Source organism: Acomys minous (genome assembly GCF_964271855.1).
Source record: "Acomys minous genome assembly, chromosome: 12".
NCBI classification, from domain to species: Eukaryota; Metazoa; Chordata; class Mammalia; order Rodentia; family Muridae; genus Acomys; species Acomys minous.
Genome location: NC_140493.1, coordinates 86,444,541 through 86,469,029, shown reverse-complemented (window position 1 = coordinate 86,469,029; position 24,489 = coordinate 86,444,541). Strand labels below are relative to the sequence as shown.

The following is a 24,489-nucleotide window of genomic DNA, read 5'->3' as shown; positions in this document are numbered from 1 at the left end:
GAAAACTCTTGCCTTTATTGTTTTAAATACAACCACTGAATGAACATTTTTGAAAACTCTCAAGGCTGTGTTCTCGGAAACATGAACTTAGACACTGTCAGATAGTGAGTTAACAGTCAATCTCAAGAACCAGTAAGTAACCAAAACTAGTGTGTTCCTTTGTACTTCTGGGACACATAGCACAACATATCACATGGAGTGATTTCACTCAGATTTAAGGGGTGCCACCCACCCAGGAGAGTGGCCCATGCCTGTCGTCTCAGCACATAGGAAGTAGAGGCAGAAGTTCAGGAGTTGAAGGTCATACCTGGCCACATAGTTAGCCTAAGGCCAGCCTAGGCTACATGATACTATCTCAAAAAAGAAAGAAAGAAAAAAAAAAAGAGGTGGTACTGGCATGGTTTTACGGATGCCTGTAGCCCCAGATATTCAGAAGCTAAGGCATGAGGACCACTTAGTTCAAAGCTACAACACAGTGATCTGTCCTAAGCAAACAAACCTACTAAAGTGGATAGAACACAACAGGCTATCATAGTAAGGTAGAGGCCAGGACATGGCTACTGTGTTGTCTTTAAGCTCTCTTCTTAGCCCCTTACACTCATCTCTCCAAAACTTTGTGTAAGCATTACTTCTTTTAAACTTATTTCTAGTTGAACACAGCAGATGGCTGCTTATTTTATATACTTAGAGCAGGTAACACTTGTAGGGATATATTTTCTCATATTCACGTGGGCTGACTGCACACTGTGCGAGTAGGAACTCAGGGTCACTTACCTGTAGCTGCATTCTTAGTCTCCTGGGCAGCCTGCACTTCTGTGTGCTTGCTTATCTCTGCTTTATTTGCTGTATCTGTGCCCCTCACAACTCCTTCAGGGTCTTCCTTTGAGGGAGTGTCAGGAGGAATTGCTGACACATCTGAATTTGCTGTAGAAGCCGGAGTAGTAGCTTTAGATCCACCTTGACTAATATCAGAAAGTTCATCCTACAAATAAAAGTAATTAAAGAAGAAAATTTTAAAGCAAGTAATTTACTCTAAGATACCTTAAATATGAGTTAAGAAATAAACTTTCCAAAGTTGTATTTTAAAAAAAAGAAGAAAGAATGAATCACTATAGTAGGGTAATATTTAAATAAATCCCACTGAGCCAGTGAGATGGTTTAGTGCAGTGGTTCTCAGCCTGTGGGCTTCAGCCCCTTGGGGGAGGTCAAATGACCCTTTCACAGGGATCACATATCAGATACTCATTTTGAAAAAATTTTAAAATGCATTCATTCATTCATTTATTCCGTATACAGTGCTGTCTGTATGTACACCTACAAGCCAGAAGAGGGCATCAAATCACCTTACAATGCCTGATGCCCCTGGCTCTGCCTCATGGAGTGCAGGGATTACAGGTACAAACTACCATGTCCAACCCTAAAGCCTTAGATTGGCAAGACAAAGTTGAGAGATGTTTTATATTATTATGAACATAGCTAACAATATACATAAAATCATATAGCTAAATATAGAGTTGGGGTGGTGGCTCATACTAGAAAGCTGAGGCAGGATGATATTTAGCTTAAGATCAATTTAAACTATATCAGCTTAAGACTAGTTTGACCTTGCCTCAAAACTAAAATAAATAAAGCAGGCCCAGCTATCTTTGAGTTTGAGACCAAACTCAAGTATACATAGCAAGTTCCAGGCCAGGAAAGCCTATACAATGAGACCTTGTCCCAAAAGTAAATAAATAGATAGGTAGGTAGATAAATAAATAACAACCAAATAAAGTAAATGTTATGTTGTTTTTATCACGAAGCCAAAAATTTAAGTGTCCTCATTTTTGGTCTTGTTGGGGCATCAGAGTAAAACCAATCTGATCTCTTGACATTGCCTACTGGATGTTTTTCTTATCAGTCTAGTAAAAGTCTAGGAACTGGAAAGATGGCTCGGTGGTTAAGAGCTCTGGCTGCTCTTCCAGAGGACCCAGGCTCAGTTCCCAGCACCACACGGCTACTAACAGCCACCTGTAAGTCTAGTCCCAGGGCATCCAACGGGCTTATCATGGACTCCATGGGTGTTAGCACAGCTATTCTGCATGGATATACATACAAGCAATATAAAATAAAAAGAAATAAAGCTTAACTTGGGTGTGGTGGTGCACATCTTTAATTCCAGTGCTTGGGAGGCAGAGGCAGGTACATCTCTGATTTCAAGATTAGCCTTGGCCTACAGAGCTTTCCTGGGCAGCCAGGACTTCACAGAGAAATCTTGTCTGAAAAAAACCAAAGGGAGGGTGGGGGGCTGCAGAGGTGGCTCAGTGGTTAAGAGCACTCACTGACTGCTCCTCCAGAGGTCCTGAGTTCAATTCCCAGCAACCACATGGTGGCTCACAGCCATCTATAATGTGATCTGATGCCCTCTTCTGACATGCAGGTGTACATGCAGGCAGAGCACTGTCTACATAAAAATAAATAAATCTTTAAAAGAACAAAACAAAACAAAAACAGGTGTGGTGGGCACACCTTTAATCCCAGCACTCTGGAGGCAGAGGCAGGTGGATCTCTGTGAGTTCAAGGCCAGCCTGGTCTACAAAGTGAATGCAGAACGGCCAGGGCTACACAGAGAAACCCTGTCTCGAAAATAAAAACAACAAACTAACAAACAAAAAACCAAAGCGGGGAGGAAGTCTAGAAGCCTTTCAGAACAGTTTCAGTTGTTTTATTCCATATGTGTCATATCCTCAGTGCTGTCTAGAACACATAATTGTTATCAACCATAGAAAATAATCCCATTAAAGAATTTTCAGTGCCAGGCATGGTGGTGGCACACACCTTTAATGCCAGCACTTGGTAGGCAGAGGCTGGTGGATGCTGTGAGTTTGAGGTCAGCCTGCTCTACACAGAACAGCCAAGGCTACACAGAGAAACCTTGTCTTGAACCCTACCACCACCACCAAAAAAAAAAAAAAAAGACAACAACAACAACAACAAAAAAAACCTTACAATTGTTCCATGTTCCAATGTAGTATCATCACAAGTAACTTGCCTAACTTCATTTGAAATAAATTTGAGGCAGGGCATAGTAGCTCACGCCTTTAATCTCAGCACTGGCTGTAGTAGTCCAGCCTGGTCTACAAAGCAAGTTCCATGATAGCCAGGGCTACATAGAGACCCTGTCTCAAATAACAAGATCAAACAAGGAAGGGAGAGGCAGAAAGAAAGGAATGAAGGAAGGAGGGGGGGGAGGAAAGGAGAAAGATAGAAACTAATCAAGGGGGGAAACATCTGTTCGCCTTTGTTTCGTTTTTTTAAAGACAGCACCACTCATTGGTCTGGTACCAAATAAGCTAGTCTAGCTGGCCAGTGAGCCCTAAAATGGATCTGTCTGCCTATGCCTCCCTAGCACTGGAATTATAAATATCTACGAGCTATCTATTTCCCCAGCCTATCTGCTTTTTAGATGTAAAACCTTTAACCTGGATGAAAGTAAACAAGCAGCCAGCCCTAGTGAAATCCCCAGCTGTAACACACGCCACCTTGTCATTTTATGCTGATGTTACTTTCTCACCAAATAAAACTCAGTCTTGAAAGCAACTGGTATAGACTTTTTTGGTTCAAAACTCTGCAGCACACAGTGACAAGCACACACACACATTTTTTTTTTTTAAAGAAAGAATTTTGTGTAGTGAGACTTCCCCACATGAGTCTGTGACTCAAAGAAACATGGAGATTCAAAACTTTAGACACAGATAGGTAAAATATATCTGGCATAAATCCAGGCAATTAAAGGAAAGACAGGAATGGTCTAACCTTGAGAATATTTCTGAAAGAAGGGGACCCTGTTTCATTTCAATGTTGAGGCTTCCTTCCGTGGACCCGGGCTAACTGCTGACCTAACCATGGGCAGTCTTCCTGAGTGCTTAGCATATCAAGTTGGACTAGCAGCAGACTCTTCACAGACTTTCTGGGAACAAAGCTGGATGGGGTCCTAAGTAGGCTGAAGAAAACTATTAAGCAGAGGAAGTAGGCCTTGGTAAAAATGACACCCTGACTGTCCCCAAAGCTACACAAGCTATGTATACCCTGCTATAAGCAAAGAATGTGTGCAAAATTTCTGACCCAGAGTTGGATAAATGGAAACACTGGATTTTTCACAGAATGCACTTACATTTTTTAAGTTTCAAAATGCTTACTCTGAGGAAATTACAGTCACAGTAAAGCCCTGGCAACCACTGTAAATTATTTTCTTCTGTATTTCAGAGAATAACATCAATAGTCTTCCAAATAGAGCATATGATATCTGGAGAATAGCAGTTTGAGAAAGTAAGCAATAGTTAATCTCTTCTGTTTACTGTTTGCAAAATGTTCTGAATCACCATTCTCACCTCCTGTTCTACAGCCTTCAGAGATTCAGGACTATGGCTGACCTGGGTAGAGGGAAAGATTATAAAAGAAGAAAAAAAATATGTATTTACTTGGTGTTAACAAATCTATAACTTTGGTTTATACTACTTAGGCTATAGCTCCATTTATTACTTCCTGTGTTTAAAATGAGGGTTTGAAAGTCAGGTACAGTGGCGCTTGCCTGTGATCCCGGCTCTGGAAAGCTAAGGCAAGAAGACTGAAGGCTGCATACTGACTTAGGCTTCATGGTAATTTCTGGGCCAGCCTTGCAATACAGCGAGTCCTTGTCTAGAGTTGCACGGTTTAACTAAGAAATGTTTGCTGCCAAGTCTGACAACTGAGTTCAATCCTCAGAACTACATGGTGGAAGGACAGAACCAACTCCTGAATGTTGCCTGTGACCCCTCGAGTGCACATGCATCCACATGTACTCACACATGAGCGCGCGCGCGCACGCGCGCGCACACACACACACACATCTTTTTAATGCAAAAGACACTAAGACCTTATCTCAAGATATAGCTAGGAAGAGGTGGCACACACTTTAATCCCACCACTTGGGAGGCAGGGCCAGGGGTGGGGGTGGGGGCGGGGGTGGGGGTGGGGGTGGGGGTGGGGGTAGGGGCGGGGGCAGGGGCAGGCAGATCTGGTGAGTTCAAGGCCAGTCTGGTCTACACAGCCGAAGTTAAAGGACAGCCAGGGCTTCACAGAGAAATCCTGTCTCAGAAAACCAAACCCAAAACCAAACCCAAAACCAACCCAACCCAATCCATTACTACTAAGATTCTAGTTTTATGATATAATGAAATAATAATGTTCTACATGAGAATCTACATGGATCGGGGGCTTACCTGACATTTTCTCTTATTGTTAATGAATGAGTGTGTGTGTGTGTGTGTGTGTGTGTGTGTGTGTGTGTGTGTGCGCGCGCGCGTGGTTTATGGACACATGTACGGACATCAGAGAACAACTTTTGCAAGACGGTTCTTTCCTCCCATCTTGGTGAGGCAGGGTTTCTGGTGTCTCTGTACTGCACTCCATATTCCAAGGTTCTGAACAATTCTTCTGTCTCTACCTCTCTCCTGTAGGACTTCTGGGACTGCAGAAATTTTACATGGGCTCTGGGAACTGAACTGTGGGTTATCAGGCTTGCATGGTAACACTCTTAACTGCTGAGCCATCTCACTTGCCTTTTTGATGAGATGCTTACACTAGCTCCTTTACTACCCCTATAACCTCATGAAAATCTTCCTGACACCTGTGCCAGTCAAATGAGCAGCTAACATAACAGATATTCCAATATGGCACACTTGAAATTGTTTGCTACGCCCTTTTTTCCCATCATCACTACTGAAACTGTTCAATAATACCAAAGATCAAAGGGAGGCACTTTTTTCTATTTATTTCTAACTGTAATTTTCCTTGTCAGACAAAAAAACAAAACCAAAGAAAGCAAACAGGGACTACTTTCTTCAAACTAAAGCAACCTTGAATTTTAAATACTCTTGGTTTGGAAATTTATCAAACTCACTCTGCCACCTAATTTAATTCTGGTTTTTAAAAAAACATTTATTTACTTATTATTATATATACAGTGTTCTGCCTGCATGTATATCTGCAGGCCAGAAAAGGGCATCATATCACATTATAGATGGTTATGAGCCACCATGTGATTGCTGGGAATTGAACTCTGGACCTGTGGAAGAGCAGTCAGTGCTCTTAACCTCTGAGCCATCTCTCCAGGCCCTGATTTAATTCTTAAGTAGGCAAAATTATATTTAAAATATTAAGCTGTGTAGAAAATAAGCAAGTAGTATTAGCTATCAGACATATGCAAAGTAAAATTCATTGTGGCCATGCATGGTGGTGCAGGCCTTTATTCCCAGTAGGAGGCAGAGGCAGGTCTATTTCTTTGAGTTTTGAGGCCATCCTGGTCTACCCATTAAGTTCCAGGACAGCCAGAGACATGTGATAACATGCTGTCTCAAATAAAACAAAAGTTAATTTAATTTAAAAATATTAACAACAACAAAAAATCCATCGAAGCCTGGTAGTGGTGGTGCACACCTTTCTTTTTCCCCCATGGAAAATATTTTTAATTAATTAATTTATTTTGTATACAGGGCTCTGCCTGCGTGTACACCTGCCCGCCAGAAGAGGGTACCAGATCTCATTTTAGATGGTTGTGAGCCACCATGTGGTTGCTGGGAACTGAACTCAGGACCTCTGAGAAAGGAGACAGTACTCTTAACCGCTGAGCCATCTCTCCAGCCGGTGGTGCATACCTTTAATCACAGCACAGAGAAACCCTGTCTTGGAAAACAAAACAAAAACAACCTCACTGAGGTTCTATTTTACTCTATTTAGCACAGGCAGTCATTAAGAAAACAAATAACAAATGCTGGTGAGAATATGAACAAAAGGGAACCCTTATATCCTGCTGGTAGGAATGCAAACTAGCCCAGCTATTGTAAAAACCAGCAAGTGGATTACTCAAAAAAACTAAAAAATCATCTACCCTATAGCCGAACTATACCACTCGTGGCCATCCACCTGAAGAACTCCACACCACAGAGACATTTGCACATCAATGTCTATTCACAATAGCTGTGGGGCCAACCAAGAGTTCAACAATAGAGGGAAAACGGAAATCTGAAGTCTGTTCAGGGAACAGGGAAAACAAGGAACAAAGAGAAGGGAATACAGTTAAGTGGATAAAGTGCTCACTATGCAAGTGTGAGGATCTGAGTTTGAATCCCAGAACCCACATAAAGCCAGGTGAGGTAGCAAGTCTAATTCTAGTACTCCTAAAGCAGAAGCAGGAGGTATCTGGAAGCTTGAAGACCATCAGTGAGTAGTAAAGACAAAACAGAGATTCTGTCTCAAGCCAGATAGAAATCAAATCGAGGATTGACCACCTCAACCTCAGCCTGGGCTGTGAAAAAAAAAAAGCAAGTTGCAAGAAAAATACTTAGAGCACAAGCCTATTTATGCTAAAAATATTAAAACTAAGTATGTGCTGTCGATAAGCACATGTAAAAGCCAAAGTCTGTCTTGGACATGGTGGTACAAGCTTGTAATTCCAGCTACTCAGGAGCTTGAGGCCCTTTACTTGTTCCTTATTCTGAAAGCTTATTTGAACGTCTAAATATCAGTGATTATTTAATAAACACCTATGTGTCAATGACTTAAAAGAAGTCATATTTAGGTTTTCACTGATTTTAATTATCATCACATATAAGCATCTTGGTAACATTCATTACAATAAACGTGTAAGCAGCCCAGCGGTGGTGGTGCACACCTTTAATCCCAGCACTCAGGAGGCAGAGGCAGGTGAATTGCTATGTTCCAGGCCAGCCTGGTCTACAAAGAGAGTTCCAGGACAGCCAAGGTTACACAGAGAAACCCTGTCTCAAAAAACCAAAAAAACCAAACCAAAACAATAAATGTGTAAGCAAAGCCAGCCCTGGTCTGGTATCTTATGCCTACAATCGCGACACTCAGGAGGCTGACAGAGAGGAGGGCTGCTTTAAAGTCAAAGTCACTGTGGTACACAGGGATTTCTAGACCAGCCTCGACTAGAGTGACATCTGTCTCCAAAACAAAAGGAAACAAATTTCCACAAAGAAATAATTCTATCTTCCTTTCCCCAAGCAAAACTTTACAATGAGTGACAACACCAAGTCTATCCTCTTATGACCTCACACCATCACAAACTGTGTTGTTGGTTTTTTCCTGAATCTATCAAATGAGGATACATGGGGCGGGGGGAATGTTCAGACAAAAATTGCAGGCACGAGGCAAATTCTTTATGTTCTGCAAAGAATATGGAGTCACAACGTATAATCCATTTTTGTTAAAATGCCATTTTTAAAAATTTCTGCTATACTAAAAAAATTACCTCAAAAATTTTTTTTAACTTTGTTATTTTAAAATGTAAGATAATACATTTCCTAAGAGGAATAAGACAGCAGGAGTATGGTACAACTACTGTTGATATTCAAGCTTGTAAAGACCACGGAAACAGGAACAATTCCTGAACTTTCCCACACACAGAGGATGGAAGGCTCTCGGCAAGAATGCCGGCTCTGTTTAGTTTCCTGCTCTGTATGCTAAGCACATGCCCTGAAGAATGCAGCGCACCCTGACCACGGCCTTCACATGCCGGGCCCTGACAACATGAGCTTCTCAGTGGTTCTATAGAAGCATTTCACATCATAGCTTCATAAAAGGACTCTTCAAAAACTTACTAAGTAGGGACAATCCAGTCTTTGTAACTACTTACGGTCGTTTTTCTCAGTTCTAAAAGTTATACATTGCTAACAGTCAACAGCCCAGAGTCCTACCAAAGGGAACACTTCTTGAGGAATACACACATAAGTGTAGAGGGGCAACTATAAACAAACACTTGTCCTATTCACAGGCTTTCACGATCACTCCTTAGACCTTGGTTGGTTACTCACGACAGCATTGCTTATAGAGCAAACCTAGGAAAATGAAGGTGTCCCATGCAAGGAAGAGTGGAACTGCAGCTGAGACTGTGACTGACTCCCTGCCCCTGCCCATCTTCCAGAATTCGGATGTATCTATCTTTCTTTCTTTCTGTTTTTGTTTGTTTGTTTGTTTTTGTTTTTCGAGACAGGGTTTCTCTGTGTAGCCTTGGCTGTCCTGGACTCACTCTGTGGACCAGGCTGGACATCTTTCTCTTTTCTCTTTTGTAGTCAATTCTTCTGGCATACAGAAACTAGTATTTCTAGTCTGCTTTTCTCTCCCCTGCCATCTCCATTCTTTTTTCTACTCCTCCTGTCACCCTACCTTTCTTAAACAGGCTAGTCTCCATTTATAAGTCATATGTAGTCCTGTTATTAGCTCTGTAATTCAAAATGCTTGAACATACACCTATAAATTTCCAAATCCCCGCGCCCCCCCCCCCCCATTCTCCTCACGGGCTAAGGCTCAGACTCCCATGCCTGCTCTCTGTACTTGGGTAGGCCTTTGTTATTGTTTCGGGCTGCCCTGCTAACAGGATGCCCCTTACACTGCTGCAGCTCTGACTCCACAGCACACTATCACCAACAGCTCTAACTCTGCTTGTCCTGCCCTCTCTGGTGACTGTAAGGCTGCCCTGGGCAGAGAAAGTAAGGAAAGAGAAAGCAGGGCTGCACTACTGCACTGTGGCTATCACCTGCAGCACTCCCTGTTGTCACTCAGGTAGATGAAAAGGCTGGCCTTGGCTTGCAGATATACGGCAGTGGTAATGACTTTGCTTAACATGGATGAGACCCTAGGTTCAAGCCCCAGGACAATTTGTGGGGAGAGGGTATAAGGGAGAGGAAAACTTCTTACTTCAACTTTTTTGCTCATTTTCATACTCAGTACTTCTATGATACATTAAAAAGGAAAAAGAAAAAGAAAAAAAAAACAGCTTTGTCCATTTGCTTTATTTTTTGCAATTCATGTGTTCTACAGTAAGAGATTTCAGTTAATGATAAAATATAAAATTTCCATTTTCCTCCTTGTATTGGTCTCTACATTTTGACTTGAGGATATTAATTCAGTGTCAGCAATATTGTAGAGGGCAGTGAAGGAGAAGGACTGAGTAATCACGGCCAGCCTGGGCAACAGCCTCGAGGGGAAGGGGATGAGGGAGGACACTTGATGTGAACGGTGGTACTTGAGACTGGTCTTGCAATGATATGCTTGTGGTAGTAACTAAAGCTGGTAAAACTTGAATGTAGAGAAATCCGGAAGGAATGCAACCAAATGCAAAAACATAGAGTTCAGGGAAAGACTCATGGCTAGAGATAAACTTGTAAACAGCAATGGTCACACACCATGTACAGACCTGGAACCTGAGCCAACTAAATTAGGAGAAGTACAGCAGTTTAAGTATTGATTCTCCAGTATTTAGAGGACTGAAAAGAAGCAAAACGACAGAGGAGAGAGAACAAGTGGGGAGGTGAGGCCAAACTTTCAAGAATGCACTCAATCCAGGAAATTATGAAGGCAAGGTGAGGACTGAGAGATTTTCACTAAGGTTTGCAAAGAAGGACGCCTGGGGCCAATTCAACCAAAGGTATGTTGCTGCTACAGGAAGGTATGAGAGAAACAGCTCTCCAAACATTGCCAAATGTAGCCCCAACACAGAGCCTTGGTGTTGCTATTGCCTCTTCCTTATACAACTACACCTGCACAATATTCCCAATTCACAGAGATCTACCTGCCTATGCCTCCTGAGTGTTGAGATCAAAGGTGTGCACCACGAGGCTGGCTGCTTCTTCTTTTAGGAAGTGTTCTTACTGTATAGCTCTGGCTGGGTCAAACTCTATGACCAGCCTCGTCTTGAACTCAGAGGTCTACCTGTCTCTGCTTCCAAATTGCTGGTACTAAAAGCAAGCACCACCATACCTAGTTTTATTTTGCCTTCTTAACAGGATGTAATAATACTTTAAATCCTATCATTTACTTATTTTTTTTATTTCTGAAAAGTGTATTAGGAAATACGTAAAGAAAAGACTAGAACAGTTTTAGGTGCATCACTCTCAGAAACCCTCGGAATTCTTGTAACACTGTCAGCACATCTCTCACACCAAATCAAAAAGGAAGACTCCTAATTTTGCTACCGTTGGCAGGTCTCCTTCGTAGCGCTCTTTCATCAATGCTTTCTGTTGCCTCCTGTTACTCATCATACTCGTTTTCTCACACAACATTTTCATATTAATCTTACTTCAAAAAACTTCTAGGCCAGTGATGGTGGCGCATGCCTTTAACTGCAGCCCGTGGTAGACAGGCAAGCAGATCGCTGTGAGTTCATGGCCAGCCTGTTCTACGAAGCGAGTCCAGGACTGCCAGAGCTATTACTCTGTCTTAAACTGAAAAACCAAAACCAAACCAAAAAAAAAGTTGTACTAGCAAAATTAAAGTCACTTAAAATTGTGACCTTTGATTTTTTTTTTTCTTTCACAAGAAAGTCAAAGAATGCCTACAAATAGCTAGGTCTTTAGGAGATGAGAGAGAGTTGCAGCAACCATGTAAAAAGTTGGGAACAGTGAGTGGTTCACACCAGCAACACCCAGTGCATGAACACATACACACAGTCTGTTCCAGCTCCTCTCTCATATGGAAACCACGAGGAGAGGCCAGTGGCATGCCCAGGACGCGGTCTGTGTGGGAATCAAGTCCCAACGCCCAGCTCTTGACAAAGTTAGAGAAAGGTATCTGGTTATGGACTCTAATCAGCAGGCATACTTTACAAAGTGCACTTCACATTCTACAATGCAACATCTCATCTCTAAAAACTGTTACCTGCTGAGCCTTTCCACAGAGCAAGCACAAACAGACTGGATTTTACCTTAAACTCTTTGGGGAGTAATTTATCTTTGTATTTTCAGAGTGGACAATCCATTATTAATCATTTCTTAATCAGTTTATAACTTGCCAACAAAGTTCTCTCATAGTGTACTACTGGATTAAATAAAAAGAATTACAATAATCTTCCCTTATAGTTTACTCGGGATAGTAATTAAAACATGGCTGCCATATGGTATACATTTTTAATATACTATAAGTATCCTTCCAACTTAAGTTTGTTTTGGAAAAAGGAACACAGGAAGTGAGCAATTGAAAGAGGTATTTTGGAAGATCTACTAATCCTACAAGTGCATTAAAAAAAATAATGTGGATACAGAATAAAGAACAAATGCTTTTGGTGATGTCATCATTGACATATTCTGAGCACAAGTAGCTTTTAACAAATTATACATGAAGTGGTACAGGCATACTTAGTGTCTAAGATACTTCTGAGAAGAGGAGAAATTTCAAATATTTAATGACTTCCTACTGCTTTGAGTACATATCAAAAATCAATGGAAAGGTTCTATAATATCTCTACCATCTACAGCTGAAAGATCACTCAGTATCTCAGAAGACTAATGTCTAAGCAAATAATTTGGATCTGGAGAGACATTTCATCAGTGAAGAGCACTTCTGCTCTTCTAGAGGATCCTAGTTTGGTTCTCAAACCAAATATCCCATAACCAATTTCACCTGTATCCAGGTAGCTTACACCTATAACTTTAGCTCCAAGGGATCTGATGCCCTCTCTTGGCCTCCTTGACCACACAGGTAGCATACTATCACAAATACACATCAATAAAGATAAAACAGTTCATTTAAAAATGTTCTAAACCAGGCATGGTGGCTCATGCCTTTAATCCCAGCACTTTGTAGCCAAGGCTACATAGAGAAACCCTGTCTCAAAAAACCAAAACAAACAAACAAACAAACAAACAAATAAATAAATAAAAAAGAAGCCCTGTCTCAAAAAACCAAAATAAATAAATAAATATTGTAGGTGAATATGAGAGTGCATGTCTACTCCTAGCACTCAGGAGGCTGAGGCAGGAGAATTATAAATATAACATCAGCCTGGAATCCATAGCTGTTTCAATAGCAACAAAACATGTGCTGAGTTCCTACAATTTGCTAATAACCCCCTAAATGCTAGGAATGCAATAGTACCTAAAGTCCCTGTAATTAAGTTCTCACAGAGAAAAATTACATAGCATGTATGAAGCCTTTGTTCAATTCCCAGCATCACATTAACCGGGGCACTGATACATGCCTACGATAATTCTAGCAGTCAGGTGGACTCATATCAGAAGTTCAAAGTCATCCTTGACTACATAATGAGCTGGAACTCACCTGAGTCTAATGATACAGTAGACTTTACAATATACAAAGGCCTTTTATTTTCTTTTCCTTTTGTTTTTTGGTGTGTGTGTGTGTGTGTGTGTGTGTGTGTGTGTGTGTGTGTGTGTGTATGTGTGTGTAGACAGGGTCTTATGTGGCTCTTGTTGAAATGAAACTCACTATGTAGTTGCTGACCTTGAACTCACAGAGATCTGCCTATCTCTAGTACAGAGTGCTGCGATAGGATTGAAGGTATGTTCCACTGTGCCTGGCAGGCTTTCATTTTGTTTGTTTATTCATTCATTGGTTTTTTTGAGACAGGGTTTCTCTGTGTAGCCCTGGCTGTCCTGGACTCCATTTGTAGACCAGGTTGGCCTCAAATTTACAACAATCCACCTGCCTCTGCCTGAGTACTAGATGAAAGGCGTGCACCACCACGCCCAGCCCATAACTAAACTTTTACATTTCTTTCTTAAGGTAAGGTCTGTGTTGCCCAGAATGAGCTCAAATGAGAGCTTGTTTTTCCTCTCTTCTTCTCTGTCTAATGTTGAGGTAGGATCTCTCTCTCTGTAGCATAGGTTGTCTTGAAACTCAATATGTAGCCTATACTACATCAACTGTAAATCAAACTGATTGAAACCTTCCTGCTTCAGCCTTCCTAATAGCTCAAATTACAGCTGCATGAAACCATGGCTAACAAAGATTTATTTATTAATATTTTTACAGTTCTCTACTTGCATGCCAGAGGAGGGCATCAGATCACATTATAGATGGTTGTGAGCCACCATACGGTTGCTGGCAATTGAACTCAGGACCTCTGGAAAAGCAGTCAGTCTTAACCTCTGAGCCATCTCTCCAGCCCAAGTATTATTAATGTATTTCTTCTTAGAGTACCTTATTAATTATATTTATCAATTATTTACTAAATTGTTCTAGATCAAAATATACTCTCTAAAGAATTAACACCAGGCCTTTTTGGCTAAACAAAATGCATTTTATATAACCCTTTCATAAAGTAGTTTTAAGAGAGGTAAATGTATTGTCTTTCAAGTAAAATTATAATTTTTAAAAAAGATTTATTGATTGATTATGTATACAGTGTTCTTGCCTGCATGTATACTTGTACACCAGAAGAGGACACCAGATCTCATTATAGATGGTTGTGAGCCTCCATGTGGTTGCTGGGAATTGAACTCAGGACCTTTGGAAGAGCAGCCAGTGCTCTTAACCTCTGAGCCATCTCTCCAGCCTGTAAAATTATAATTGAGTGTGCTGGGCATACCTGCAATCCTAGCACTTGGAAGGCTGAAGTAGGAGGACTACATTGAGTTCAAGGTCAGTATGTGGTCTTCATAGTGACACCCTGATTCAAGGTAATGAGAAATGTAATAAAGTAAAGCCCTACTAATGTGTGATGTTTCCAACAGTGAACCAAGGATTTTAGATGGCAGTGATTTTCAATTAAATAACAGGAGAGGCTACAGAGACAGCTCAGTGGCTAAAAGCACTTGCTGCTCATGAAGTGGACCTGGGTTCCATTCCTAGCACCTACACTGAGTGGGCTCACACTATCTGTAATGTCAGTTCCAGAGGACTCAGCGCCCTCTCACGGCCTCCACAGGCACTGCACGCAGGTGCACAAACATATACAAAAGTTAAATAACAAAACAAAGGACATAAGCCAGGCTTGATGGTGTATACTTACAAGCTACTCTGAGGCTGAGGCAAGAAGAGCAACACAATTCAAGGCCAGCTTCAACTAGAGCTATACGAGTTCAAAGCCAGGCTGAAAATTTAGTGAGACACCATTTCGGAATAAGAAGGAATGTGTCTCAGTAACAGAGTGCCTAATTATCATGCTCACAGCTCACAGGCAAAATGACTGAGTAGCAGAGGTGCTTCCAGCACAAGCCTGACTACCTGAATTCCACTCCTGGAACTTACAGCGAAAGAAAGAGTCCCCAAAAGTTGTCCTAACTTCCACAGATGTGCCCCCCGCCCCCAGCACCACCAATACTAAAAGTAAATAGCTACAATTTCTGGATATAGGGTCCAAAAAGTCATTACAAACAACAAGAATGCCCTAAGGTGATCCGCAGTACTACAGAAACAAAGGCAAAATAAAAACTAAACATAAACGAAACCCCAACTAGCTCCCCAGGCCACTGCAGCCTAAACTCTAGATCCATACTGCATGGACTAAACACAAAAGACAATCCTGTCATCAGGGTACGAGCTAAGATCATGCTGGCTAATCGTATGTAAACGTGACACAAGTTCCCATCATCAGAAAGGAGGAAGCTTAAATTAAGAAGAGGCTTCCATTACGATCTGGCTGTAGGCAAGGCTGGAGGACATTTTTTAAATTAGAGATTAATGAGGGAGGGCCCAGCCTATTGTGGGCGGTACCACCCCTGAGCTGGCGGTCCTGGGTTCCATAAGAAAGCAGGCTGAGCAAGCCAGTAGGCAGCACTCCTCCACGGCCTCTGCATCAGCTCCTGCCTCCAGGTTCCTGCCCTAACTTCCTTCCACAATGACCTGTAATATGGAATTGTAAGCCAAATAAACCCTTTCCTCCCCAAGTTACTTTGGGCATTGGTATTTCATCACATCAATAGTAACCTTAACTAAGGCAAAAATGTAACAGCATTTGGTTTGTTTTTCTATATAACTTAAAATTAACTAGCAGAAACATACACCCCTGGGAAGAGTTCGTCTATGTTTTGTTTTTAAGATAACTTTCAAACTAAAATGTATATAAGCTATTATTTTCTTAAATATAGATTTTATTATTTGTGGGGGATGGGATGATGTGTGAACTGGAGCCACGGTGGCTGTGTAGAGGATAATCAGGAGTCGGTTCTCTCCTTCTACCATGTGGGTCCTGAAGATGAACTCCGACTGTCAGGGTTGGGGGGCGAGCACTCTCACCCAGTAAACTATCTGGCCAGCCCTAAACTATATTTTATTATCCTTCGGTTCTCTGCTACTTCTATTTGAATAAGAACATTTATAAAATGTACTGCTAAAGCTTACCTTCAGGCTGGTGTGAGAACGCGGTTGACTTAACTCCTGAAATTTCCATTGCTCTGATCCTGGAGTCTCGCTTCCTTTCTGAGTGTCAGGTGTAAGCAGTCCATCCCCAGCAGGTAGAGGGAAAATCCCTAATGATATAGGACGTTCTTTTCTATTTAAAGAGAGGAGGAAAAAAAATTCATTTTAGTTTTTTATTTGTCATGATTGTAAATTTTGATGCCTGGGCTGTGAAGAAGAGACTTGTAACCCCAGCTATTTGGAAGATGAGACAGAAGATTAACAAGGTCAGGGTCTGTCTGGGCTATGGGAGCTTATGCTCAGTGTGCAACCAGCTCCTCTAAACAGTACTATATGCACACCTGAATAAGTATATACCAAAGAGAAAGGACAGTTAAAAAGTTTACATTGGCCCCAGAAATTAAGGAGCATATGGAGAAACTGTTTAGACATTGGTTTCAGCAGGCTGGTTTGGAGTTGTTTAGAGATGAGGTCTCAGTACTTAGCTTGATCTGACCCTGACCTGGAGCTCTTCTCTCCTTGCCTGCTGAGTGTTGGGATTACAGGCACACATCAGCACACCTGCCTCTGCCGGGAAGTTAGTGGTGGTCTGGTCTGGTAACCATGGAGAGGAGCTGAGTTTTGATCATGTTGTTAGCAGTCATAGGGAGCAGGCAAAGGTAACCTCCCCAATCTCTTGTCCCTAGTTTTCCTGCTTCCTCAAGCTCCAGTGTTTTTAGGGTATAGGCTTCTTCTGCCTAGAGAAAATTGAATATACTTTTTTGAAACAGGAATACTATTCAATAGTAAAAATTTTTTTAAATTTATGAAGATTCTAGTTTTCTACGAATCAGGCTATATTACTTCCTTTAGGCAAAGTATAGATAAGAAAACTTCTGCCATGAAAAAAGAGCAGCTCTTTTCAAGTCTCTCTTTACTGAGAGTGGTGCTGCATAATTATAGTCCCAGCGCTTGGGAGGTAGAGACTAGAGGAGGATCGGGCGTTCAAGGTCGTCCTTTACTACAAAGCAAGACAGAGGCCAGCCTGTCTCAGAACAAAAAGCCCACGGCTAGAGGGATGAAGGCAATTGCCACCAAGCCTGACAGCCTGAGTTCCGTCTCTAGAACCTGTGTGGCAGGAGAAAACCAACTCCTACAGGCTGTCTTCTCACCTCCACATGCACACTCCAACAATAAAAAATTTAAAAAATAAATGCAATTTGGAAGCAAACTAAACACTAGTTCACTATTTTATAAGTCAATAACAAAAAAGTTTTTCCCTAATGGATTATATAGTACATATTACATGTTTATATTTCCAGGCAACAGAACTGCTGTTTCTTGAGACTAACTAGCTCCTACTTTAAGCAACATCACTTCTATTTTGTTCTTAAATCCCAACCCTCTGTTTTTTTCTCATTAAATGATGGCAAGTTTTTTTTTTCTTTAATTGACAAAGTGAAAAGTTGTTAGCCTGATATATATTCTCAATTTTGGATACATACTTTGAGAACAGAAATTCCCACACTACCATTTGACTTTATTTCCTAACAAACCTTCATGCCTTAAGTAAAAGGCAAGCAGGGATTTTTTTTTTTTTTTTTTTTTTTTGGTTTTTTTTGAGACAGGGTTTCTCTGTGTAGCCTTGGCCATCCTGGACTCACTTTGTAGACCAGGCTGGCCTTGAACTCACAGCGATCCGCTTGCCTCTGCCTCCCGAGTGCTGGGATTAAAGGCGTGCGCCACCACACCCGGCCTGGCAAGCAGGGATTTAATCAGGGTGTATCTAATTTAAAGCTAGGAAGATAGCACAGACTTCATGAGGATCCATCACATGGACTCAACAAAAGTAGAGCTACAAGCCCATGGGAACGAACGCCTTTATACACACATGGAATACTGACACATTTAAACAGTTGAAGGGAAGAGTCTTCTTTAAGCCCAAGTTTTACTTTGCTATTCCATCTATACAATCCAAAATAAAAGAAAAATTCCTGACTTTCAATTTTGCTTTTTAATCACTTTTTTCAGAGAAAATATCTAAGAAGGGACCAAATGCGTCAAAGATGCCTCTCATTTCTCTGCTCCAACTCTAGAAAACTATTATCTCCGTATGTTCCTCTGTGTAATGATCAACTAGATAACTGATGGGCTAAGATGTGCAGTATTCTTGACAAAATTCTCTAAAGGTAAACACTAGTTTTGAATTTTGTTGGTGTGCATGTTTGGCACTATATTATTAAACCCTTCAATAAAAGTCACAGAAAAGTTAACCAAAAAAAAAAAGGAGAGCTCATAGGAAAACACCAAGGGGCACATTTAAATCCCTGGACTGAAACAGCTGCTGTCACTGTCCAACCACTTCCCTCCCAACACAGGCGAGGCTGGCAAGCATCAGAGCCTTTGTTATTCTCTGGCTAATAGCTTTAGTTGCATAGACTCATTTCTTCTTGTTGATTACTTAAACAGTAGCTTATATGTGTAACTGATTTTGAAAATATGTATTTCAAATAGTCTCTTGGCTATATTCACAGGAACTGAGCCAGATAATTGATTTACTTTACTTGACCAAGCCAAACAGGAAGTAGGCACTGCTTTCCCAGATTTTAGAATAGGAAAAATGATGTTCCAAGACTTTATGTAATAGTAACTGGACTGAGATTAAAAACCAGTTCTATAAAAAAATGTAAGAATACACAAATGACTATGAAGTTGATTTACTTATTTAATGGGACATATATTTTGCAACTGTAATTAAGTGCAAAATAATGCTCACTTAATTTTTAAAATCAGTCAGCGGTAAATAGCTTAAGAGGAAGAAACTAAAAGATTAGACAAATTGCTAAAGGCCCCAGGGCTGCATACGTGGGACAGTGCAGCAACAAAGTCTTAGCCAATGCATGGCAGTGCTTCTCCAATATAGCCTAAGTCCAAAATAGCACTTAACTCGTCTTATATTAATATTATACATATTTTTGAGTCTACAGGTTTTTAATTTCCTTATATCCTACGTATACACAGACTTGTGTACAACTCTTTCATGTACTAATAGATACAAAGTAGTCAGATTGTTCCTAATTTTTTACATCAGGAATGTACCCTTCAGAGAACTGGAATCCCAGCTCTGTGAGGAGACTGTTCCTGTGGGGCTCAAGGCCTGCCTAGGCTACATGACCTGTCTCAAAACAAACAGAATAGGAAAGAATATAAGTGATCCAGTATCTAGTTTCAGACAAGACATCTAATTTGTGGGGCTGGAGAGATGGCTCAGAGGTTAAGAGCACTGACTGCTCTTCCAGAGGTGCTGAGTTCAATTCCCAGCACCCACATGGTGGCTCACAACCATCTATAGTGTGATCTGATGGCCCCTTCTAACCTGCAGGGGTACACACAGGCAGAGCACTATATAATAATAAATAAATCTTTAAAAAAAGGCTACACAGAGAAACCCCATCTCAAAAAACCAAAAAAAAAAGGAAAAAGAAAGAAAGAAAGAAAGAAATCTAATTTCTGAGCATTAAAATCGAATGTGAGCTGGCCTAGGAGTAAAAGGAACCACACAGAAGGAACTACTTCCATTTTTGTCTGCCTAAATCTGAACTAGGATTTTAGTAATCTTATAATCACTTAAATGCTAATGAGTTATATTCTATGAATCTTCACTTCAAGTCACATACACAACAAAATTTCAGCAAATCAGATACTTTGAGTTTATGAGTGAGAAAACAAGAAAGCAAACCATAAACACTTAAGATGTGGAAGGTGCCTCACACAGGCTGCAAACGAGAACAGCAGCAAAGCTACAGACTCATGCCCACCCCCACAAGCAGGCATGGGTATTTGCACCCAGGAGTACAAAGAAAAGAAAGGGCGACATCTGACTAAACAATAGTGAATAGGCTTTGTAAAGCTTTCACAACTTTGATGTTCGAACAGTGAGGGGAAAGCATTCTATTCTTGTCTTAAGAATTTTTTTAAGGTTTTTTTTTTTTTTTTTTAGTTTAAAATATATTTTATAGTAGCAGGAAAATATTTTTCAGTTCCCATAAGGTGTTGTTAAATGTTGTAAAACTGATAGCAAGCCTTTCATCAGACAAAGGATAACTCAAACAAAATTAACCTATATTCTGTGGCTAACCATTTCTAACACCCACCATAAACGTTATTTGTCCCTCAAAGCTCAGAGCTAAATTCAGAGCTGTACAAACTTGGACTTAGTCCTCGGCTCTTGCTCTTCTTTACTCTTCAACATTCAGACCACCCTGACCTTCTATTTATGTACAACAGAGAATCCCTTTCTTTGGTCTGTAATTTCGAAACACAAAGATAGGGCTCCATTTCAGAACCTATAAAATAATAGACATCCTAGCTTGAGGCCGTTTTCCATTGTTTGAATCTGCAATAGAAATGGTTACAACGCAGACCCATGGTGCTAAGAATAAAATTAAAAAAAAAAAAAAAAAAAGCCACCAGCGAAGCAGGGGCTTCCGGAGAGACTGGATGGAGTACCTGAGTATCCTTGGTAGGTTCTGCGTCAGCGCTGGCACACCGGTAGAAATAGAAAAGTGCACAAGCAGCAAAACAGAGAGAGAGACTAAGATAGCAGAATTAATGACCACCGCCCCGCCAACAAAGCCAAACACAAACAGCAGCATGCATCCAGGATTCATGGCGCTGTGCTGGCATGGTGAAACGTCCGAACCAGGAGGCCTACACGGGGGCCAAAGGGGTATCTTTGTAGTGAGGATCTGTCATTCAGCTGCTGCCACAAAAACAATGCCATCAGCAGCAGCTTTCCACTCCATCCTGCAGCGGCTCCCAAGAGATGACGTCATTCCGCTCTCCCCTCCTCATAACCATAGAGCTCCTACTCCTAGCATTTATGCAGCAACCCAGAGGACAGCCAGCCTATTAACTACGGTCCTCTCCACTAGGAGTCTTGGCTTAGCTCATTGGCTACAATACCTAGAGATCTACATAATTTATTCACACTCCTACATCAAACAGATGGCTGGCTAATCCTTTTAAACATGCTTCTCCGCAACAAAAAGGACCAACTTTATGGAAGAAATGCATACCCCACACACTGGAAATTTTCAAACCTACTCTGATTTCCCTTCAAGTATATATAAAAAAAAATTAGAATCCTACTGTGTGTTGCTTAAAAGTTATGAAGCTTGTAATTTAACCTTTTCAGTGGTATTTCTATTTTTGCATGCTATTCTTTCCTTTCCCGGAGAGATTTTGGGGGAGCAGACTAGCTATTGTTTCCAGACTAAAAACAGGAAAAACAGAAACAAAAAGATGGATTACTGGTTTCACATTTTCTCAGGCAGAAGTGTAACCAAAGCTTACCTAATTCTACTATGAGCTGCAGCCTCTAGTTGGTCACTCCCTGAGAGCTGGTGAAGTTTGGTTCTTTCTAAGTGCTCCATATAATTATGGATCATCTATTTTGAGAAAGAAAAAATAGGTACAAAATTTAAGACTATCACCTAAAATAAAACACAGAATTATAACAAAGAAAACATTTTGATACAACTTTCTTACAAGATTACTCAACTTTATGTAAAGAAATAAGTATTAAAGAATGAAAGAATTGTAATAGCAAAGGAATATGCAAATGTTCACACCTAAGATACTAAAATCAGTAAGTGTAGCTAGCATCTTTGCATCGAAAAACAGTTTTGGATAATATGTGATACTATTAAATGAAAAATATTGGTATAAATAATACAAATTAGTACACAGAGGTTGGTAGGAGATTCTAAGAGACTGCTGATTAAAAATAATAGCATTTGAGAAATCTATTTGCTTAAAATGGGAAATAAATTAATGCCAAACTTGAGAGAAAAAAATCTGTACATCTTTCCACATTAAAAGTAATTTACCAGAGTAAAACTAAATTTCAATTTAATTTAAAGATAGTATTTTTAAATTATTTTGGTAGATTTATAATTGAAAAAATTCCAAAATACTTTCTCCTGTGCTAATTTACTAACATCAGTATTTAATATAATCAGTTATAATAGTAGCAAATTAATAGAAATAAAGATTAAAATAAAAAAATCAAAGAATACGAGAGCCATATGATGAAAAAGCTGAATATGGATGTAATTTTGATCCTCAGGACTCACATGGTAGAAGAAATTACAAGTTGTCCTCTGACCTCAACATATAACACACACACACACACACACACACACACACACACACACACACACACACACACACTAAAAAAAAAAATAAAAAATAAATAAAAAAAAAGCTACTCCAAATGATTAGTAAAGAAAAATGAATACAGCTCACAAGGATATTTACATGTTTTATTTTAAATGTCTAGTTTCCTCTTCCATAACATTTTTTGTTTGTTTTGGGTTTTGGTGGTTTTTTTTTCACGACAGGGTCTCTCTGTGTAGCCCTGGCTGTCTTGGACTCACTTTGTAGACCAAGCTGGCCTCAAACTTACAACAATCCCCCTGCCTCTGCCTCCCGAGTACTCGGATTAAAGGCGTGCATGCGCCACCACACCCAGCTCTTCTATAGCTTTATAAGAGAATTTTGGATATAATTTTTTAGTTGTGTCAGCAAATCAGAAATAATGAGTTGCTTTCTTCTTGCAGCAAGAAGAAACTCCAAGGAAAGATTAAACTGAGACTAATATAGCAAAAATGAATGTTGGGCCTAATATATGTAAATGAACTTGTCAAAAAGGTTTTAGAAAGCCTTGGTTGAGTTCTCACATCTGGATAGTAATCATACAGACATGATTTGTTCAAATGAAAGAATGTAAAGAAAACAGAAACTTCCTCAGGTTGCTTTTTTTTTTTTTTGGAGACAGGGTTTCTCTGTGTAGCCTTGGCTGCCCTGGACTCACTTTGTAGACCAGGCTGGCCTCAAACTCACAGAGATAAACTTACCTCTGCCTCCCGAGTGCTGGGATTACAGGTGTGCACCACCACACCAGGCTTCCAGGTTGTTTTTATAGTAATTATATTATTCAATAATATATACTAAGCAAAATATTAAGGTAGGATCAACTTTACATCCAAATAGCTTATTCTATTATTCTAAATGATTAAATATTTAAAATTTAGAAAACACTCCATTTGAAACCTTCAAATGATTACAGAGATAATGTCCTGGCGTTCCAAAATGGTCCAATAGGAAATTATATACCACAGTCAAGTAGCTCTTACCAGGACAGAGGAACAAAACAGCAGCTATCATACTGAATGCCAACCATTTTAACAGAACTATTTTTGATTTAACCCTCACAATTTTACAGATAAACCTCAGGTACAGGATAAAATAACCTGCCTAAGTTAACTATCTAGGTAAAACATGACCTGTTTTCTGCCATTAGCTTTAAAGCTTGGCCTCAAATCTGTTTGATGCAGCTGCTTGAGTGGTTAACACATAGGACCCATGCTGCATCTGCCCTTTTGGTTAACTCCAGGCAGCAATGAACTCATTGTCCTTTCTTCTTCACACCCACGTGAAGATCCCACACCCTAAAGCATGTCCTGATAATAACAGCTACATCTCACAAACAGAAGAAAAAATATACTGCATATAAAATTTTTTATTTTAATAATGATTCACAGTATGGTTATGGTTTAAAGTGGGTGTGTGTGTGAGGGGAGGAGGAAAACCAGCAGTCCAGATAGAAAGGACGAGAGAGTGGAGTGCGCCATTGTTTAGACAAGGTGCTACTGAGTCTACCACGTTTAGTCCTCCTCTACCTCAAATAAGCTATCAATTTCCCAGGGTGCAAATGAGAAGTAAGTTCAATAACAGCTGGAGTCAGCAAAGATTCCAACTATATTGTCTGAAAACTGTGTGAACAGGCTCTACCTGCCCTTCGCTGGTCAATTCAGCACTGGCAAAACCAAAAAGCAAAGCAGCCAGGGCACGGCCTCTGGTCTTTTGATTCTGGTCACCTTGAAGCTTTCTACATGCAGACTCAAAGCTGTTTTCTTTTCTTTTCTTTTCTTTTCTTTCTTTCTTTTTCTTTCTTTCTTTCTTTCTTTCTTTCTTTCTTTCTTTCTTTCTTTCTTTCGCTATTGTCTTAAAGGCAGTGAGTTCTATGAGATATAAAGACTTAGAAAAACATCCACAGCATGCAGCCTATTTAACTGTGAATCAGGTCAGCCGTGGCAGCGTCTATCTGTAATGCTAACACTTAGAAATGGAGGCAGGAAAAGGAGTAGCTTAAGGTCCATCCTCAGCTACATAGCAAGCTTTTGAAACCAGCCTGAACTCCATGACACCCGCGTCTTAAACAGTAAGAAAGGGAGGTGGAAGGACGGCTCAGTGGTTAAGAGCACTGCTTTTCTAGAAGACATGGTATGATTCCCAGCATTCACATGGCCT

At 40.3% G+C, this 24,489-nt stretch overlaps 1 protein-coding gene across 10 annotated transcripts in view; it reads right to left on the bottom strand.

Moving 5' to 3' along the window:
- The window catches only part of SPAG9 (sperm associated antigen 9), a 133,961-nt gene that overhangs the window by 62,901 nt on the left and 46,571 nt on the right, over positions 1-24,489 (bottom strand). For 4 of the 10 annotated variants that reach the window (XM_084803315.1, XM_084803318.1, XM_084803317.1 and 1 more), the window contains 4 exons: positions 21,469-21,563; positions 16,117-16,267; positions 4,371-4,412; positions 775-982 (listed from right to left, as the gene is read on the bottom strand). In XM_084803315.1, coding sequence (XP_084659441.1) covers positions 775-982; positions 4,371-4,412; positions 16,117-16,267; positions 21,469-21,563 — 496 coding nt within the window. Of the gene's footprint in view, positions 1-774; positions 983-4,370; positions 4,413-16,116; positions 16,268-20,622; positions 20,971-21,468; positions 21,564-24,489 lie in introns of those variants that run through there. The other 6 variants (XM_084803319.1, XM_084803320.1, XM_084803321.1 and 3 more) reach the window with 4 other exon arrangements.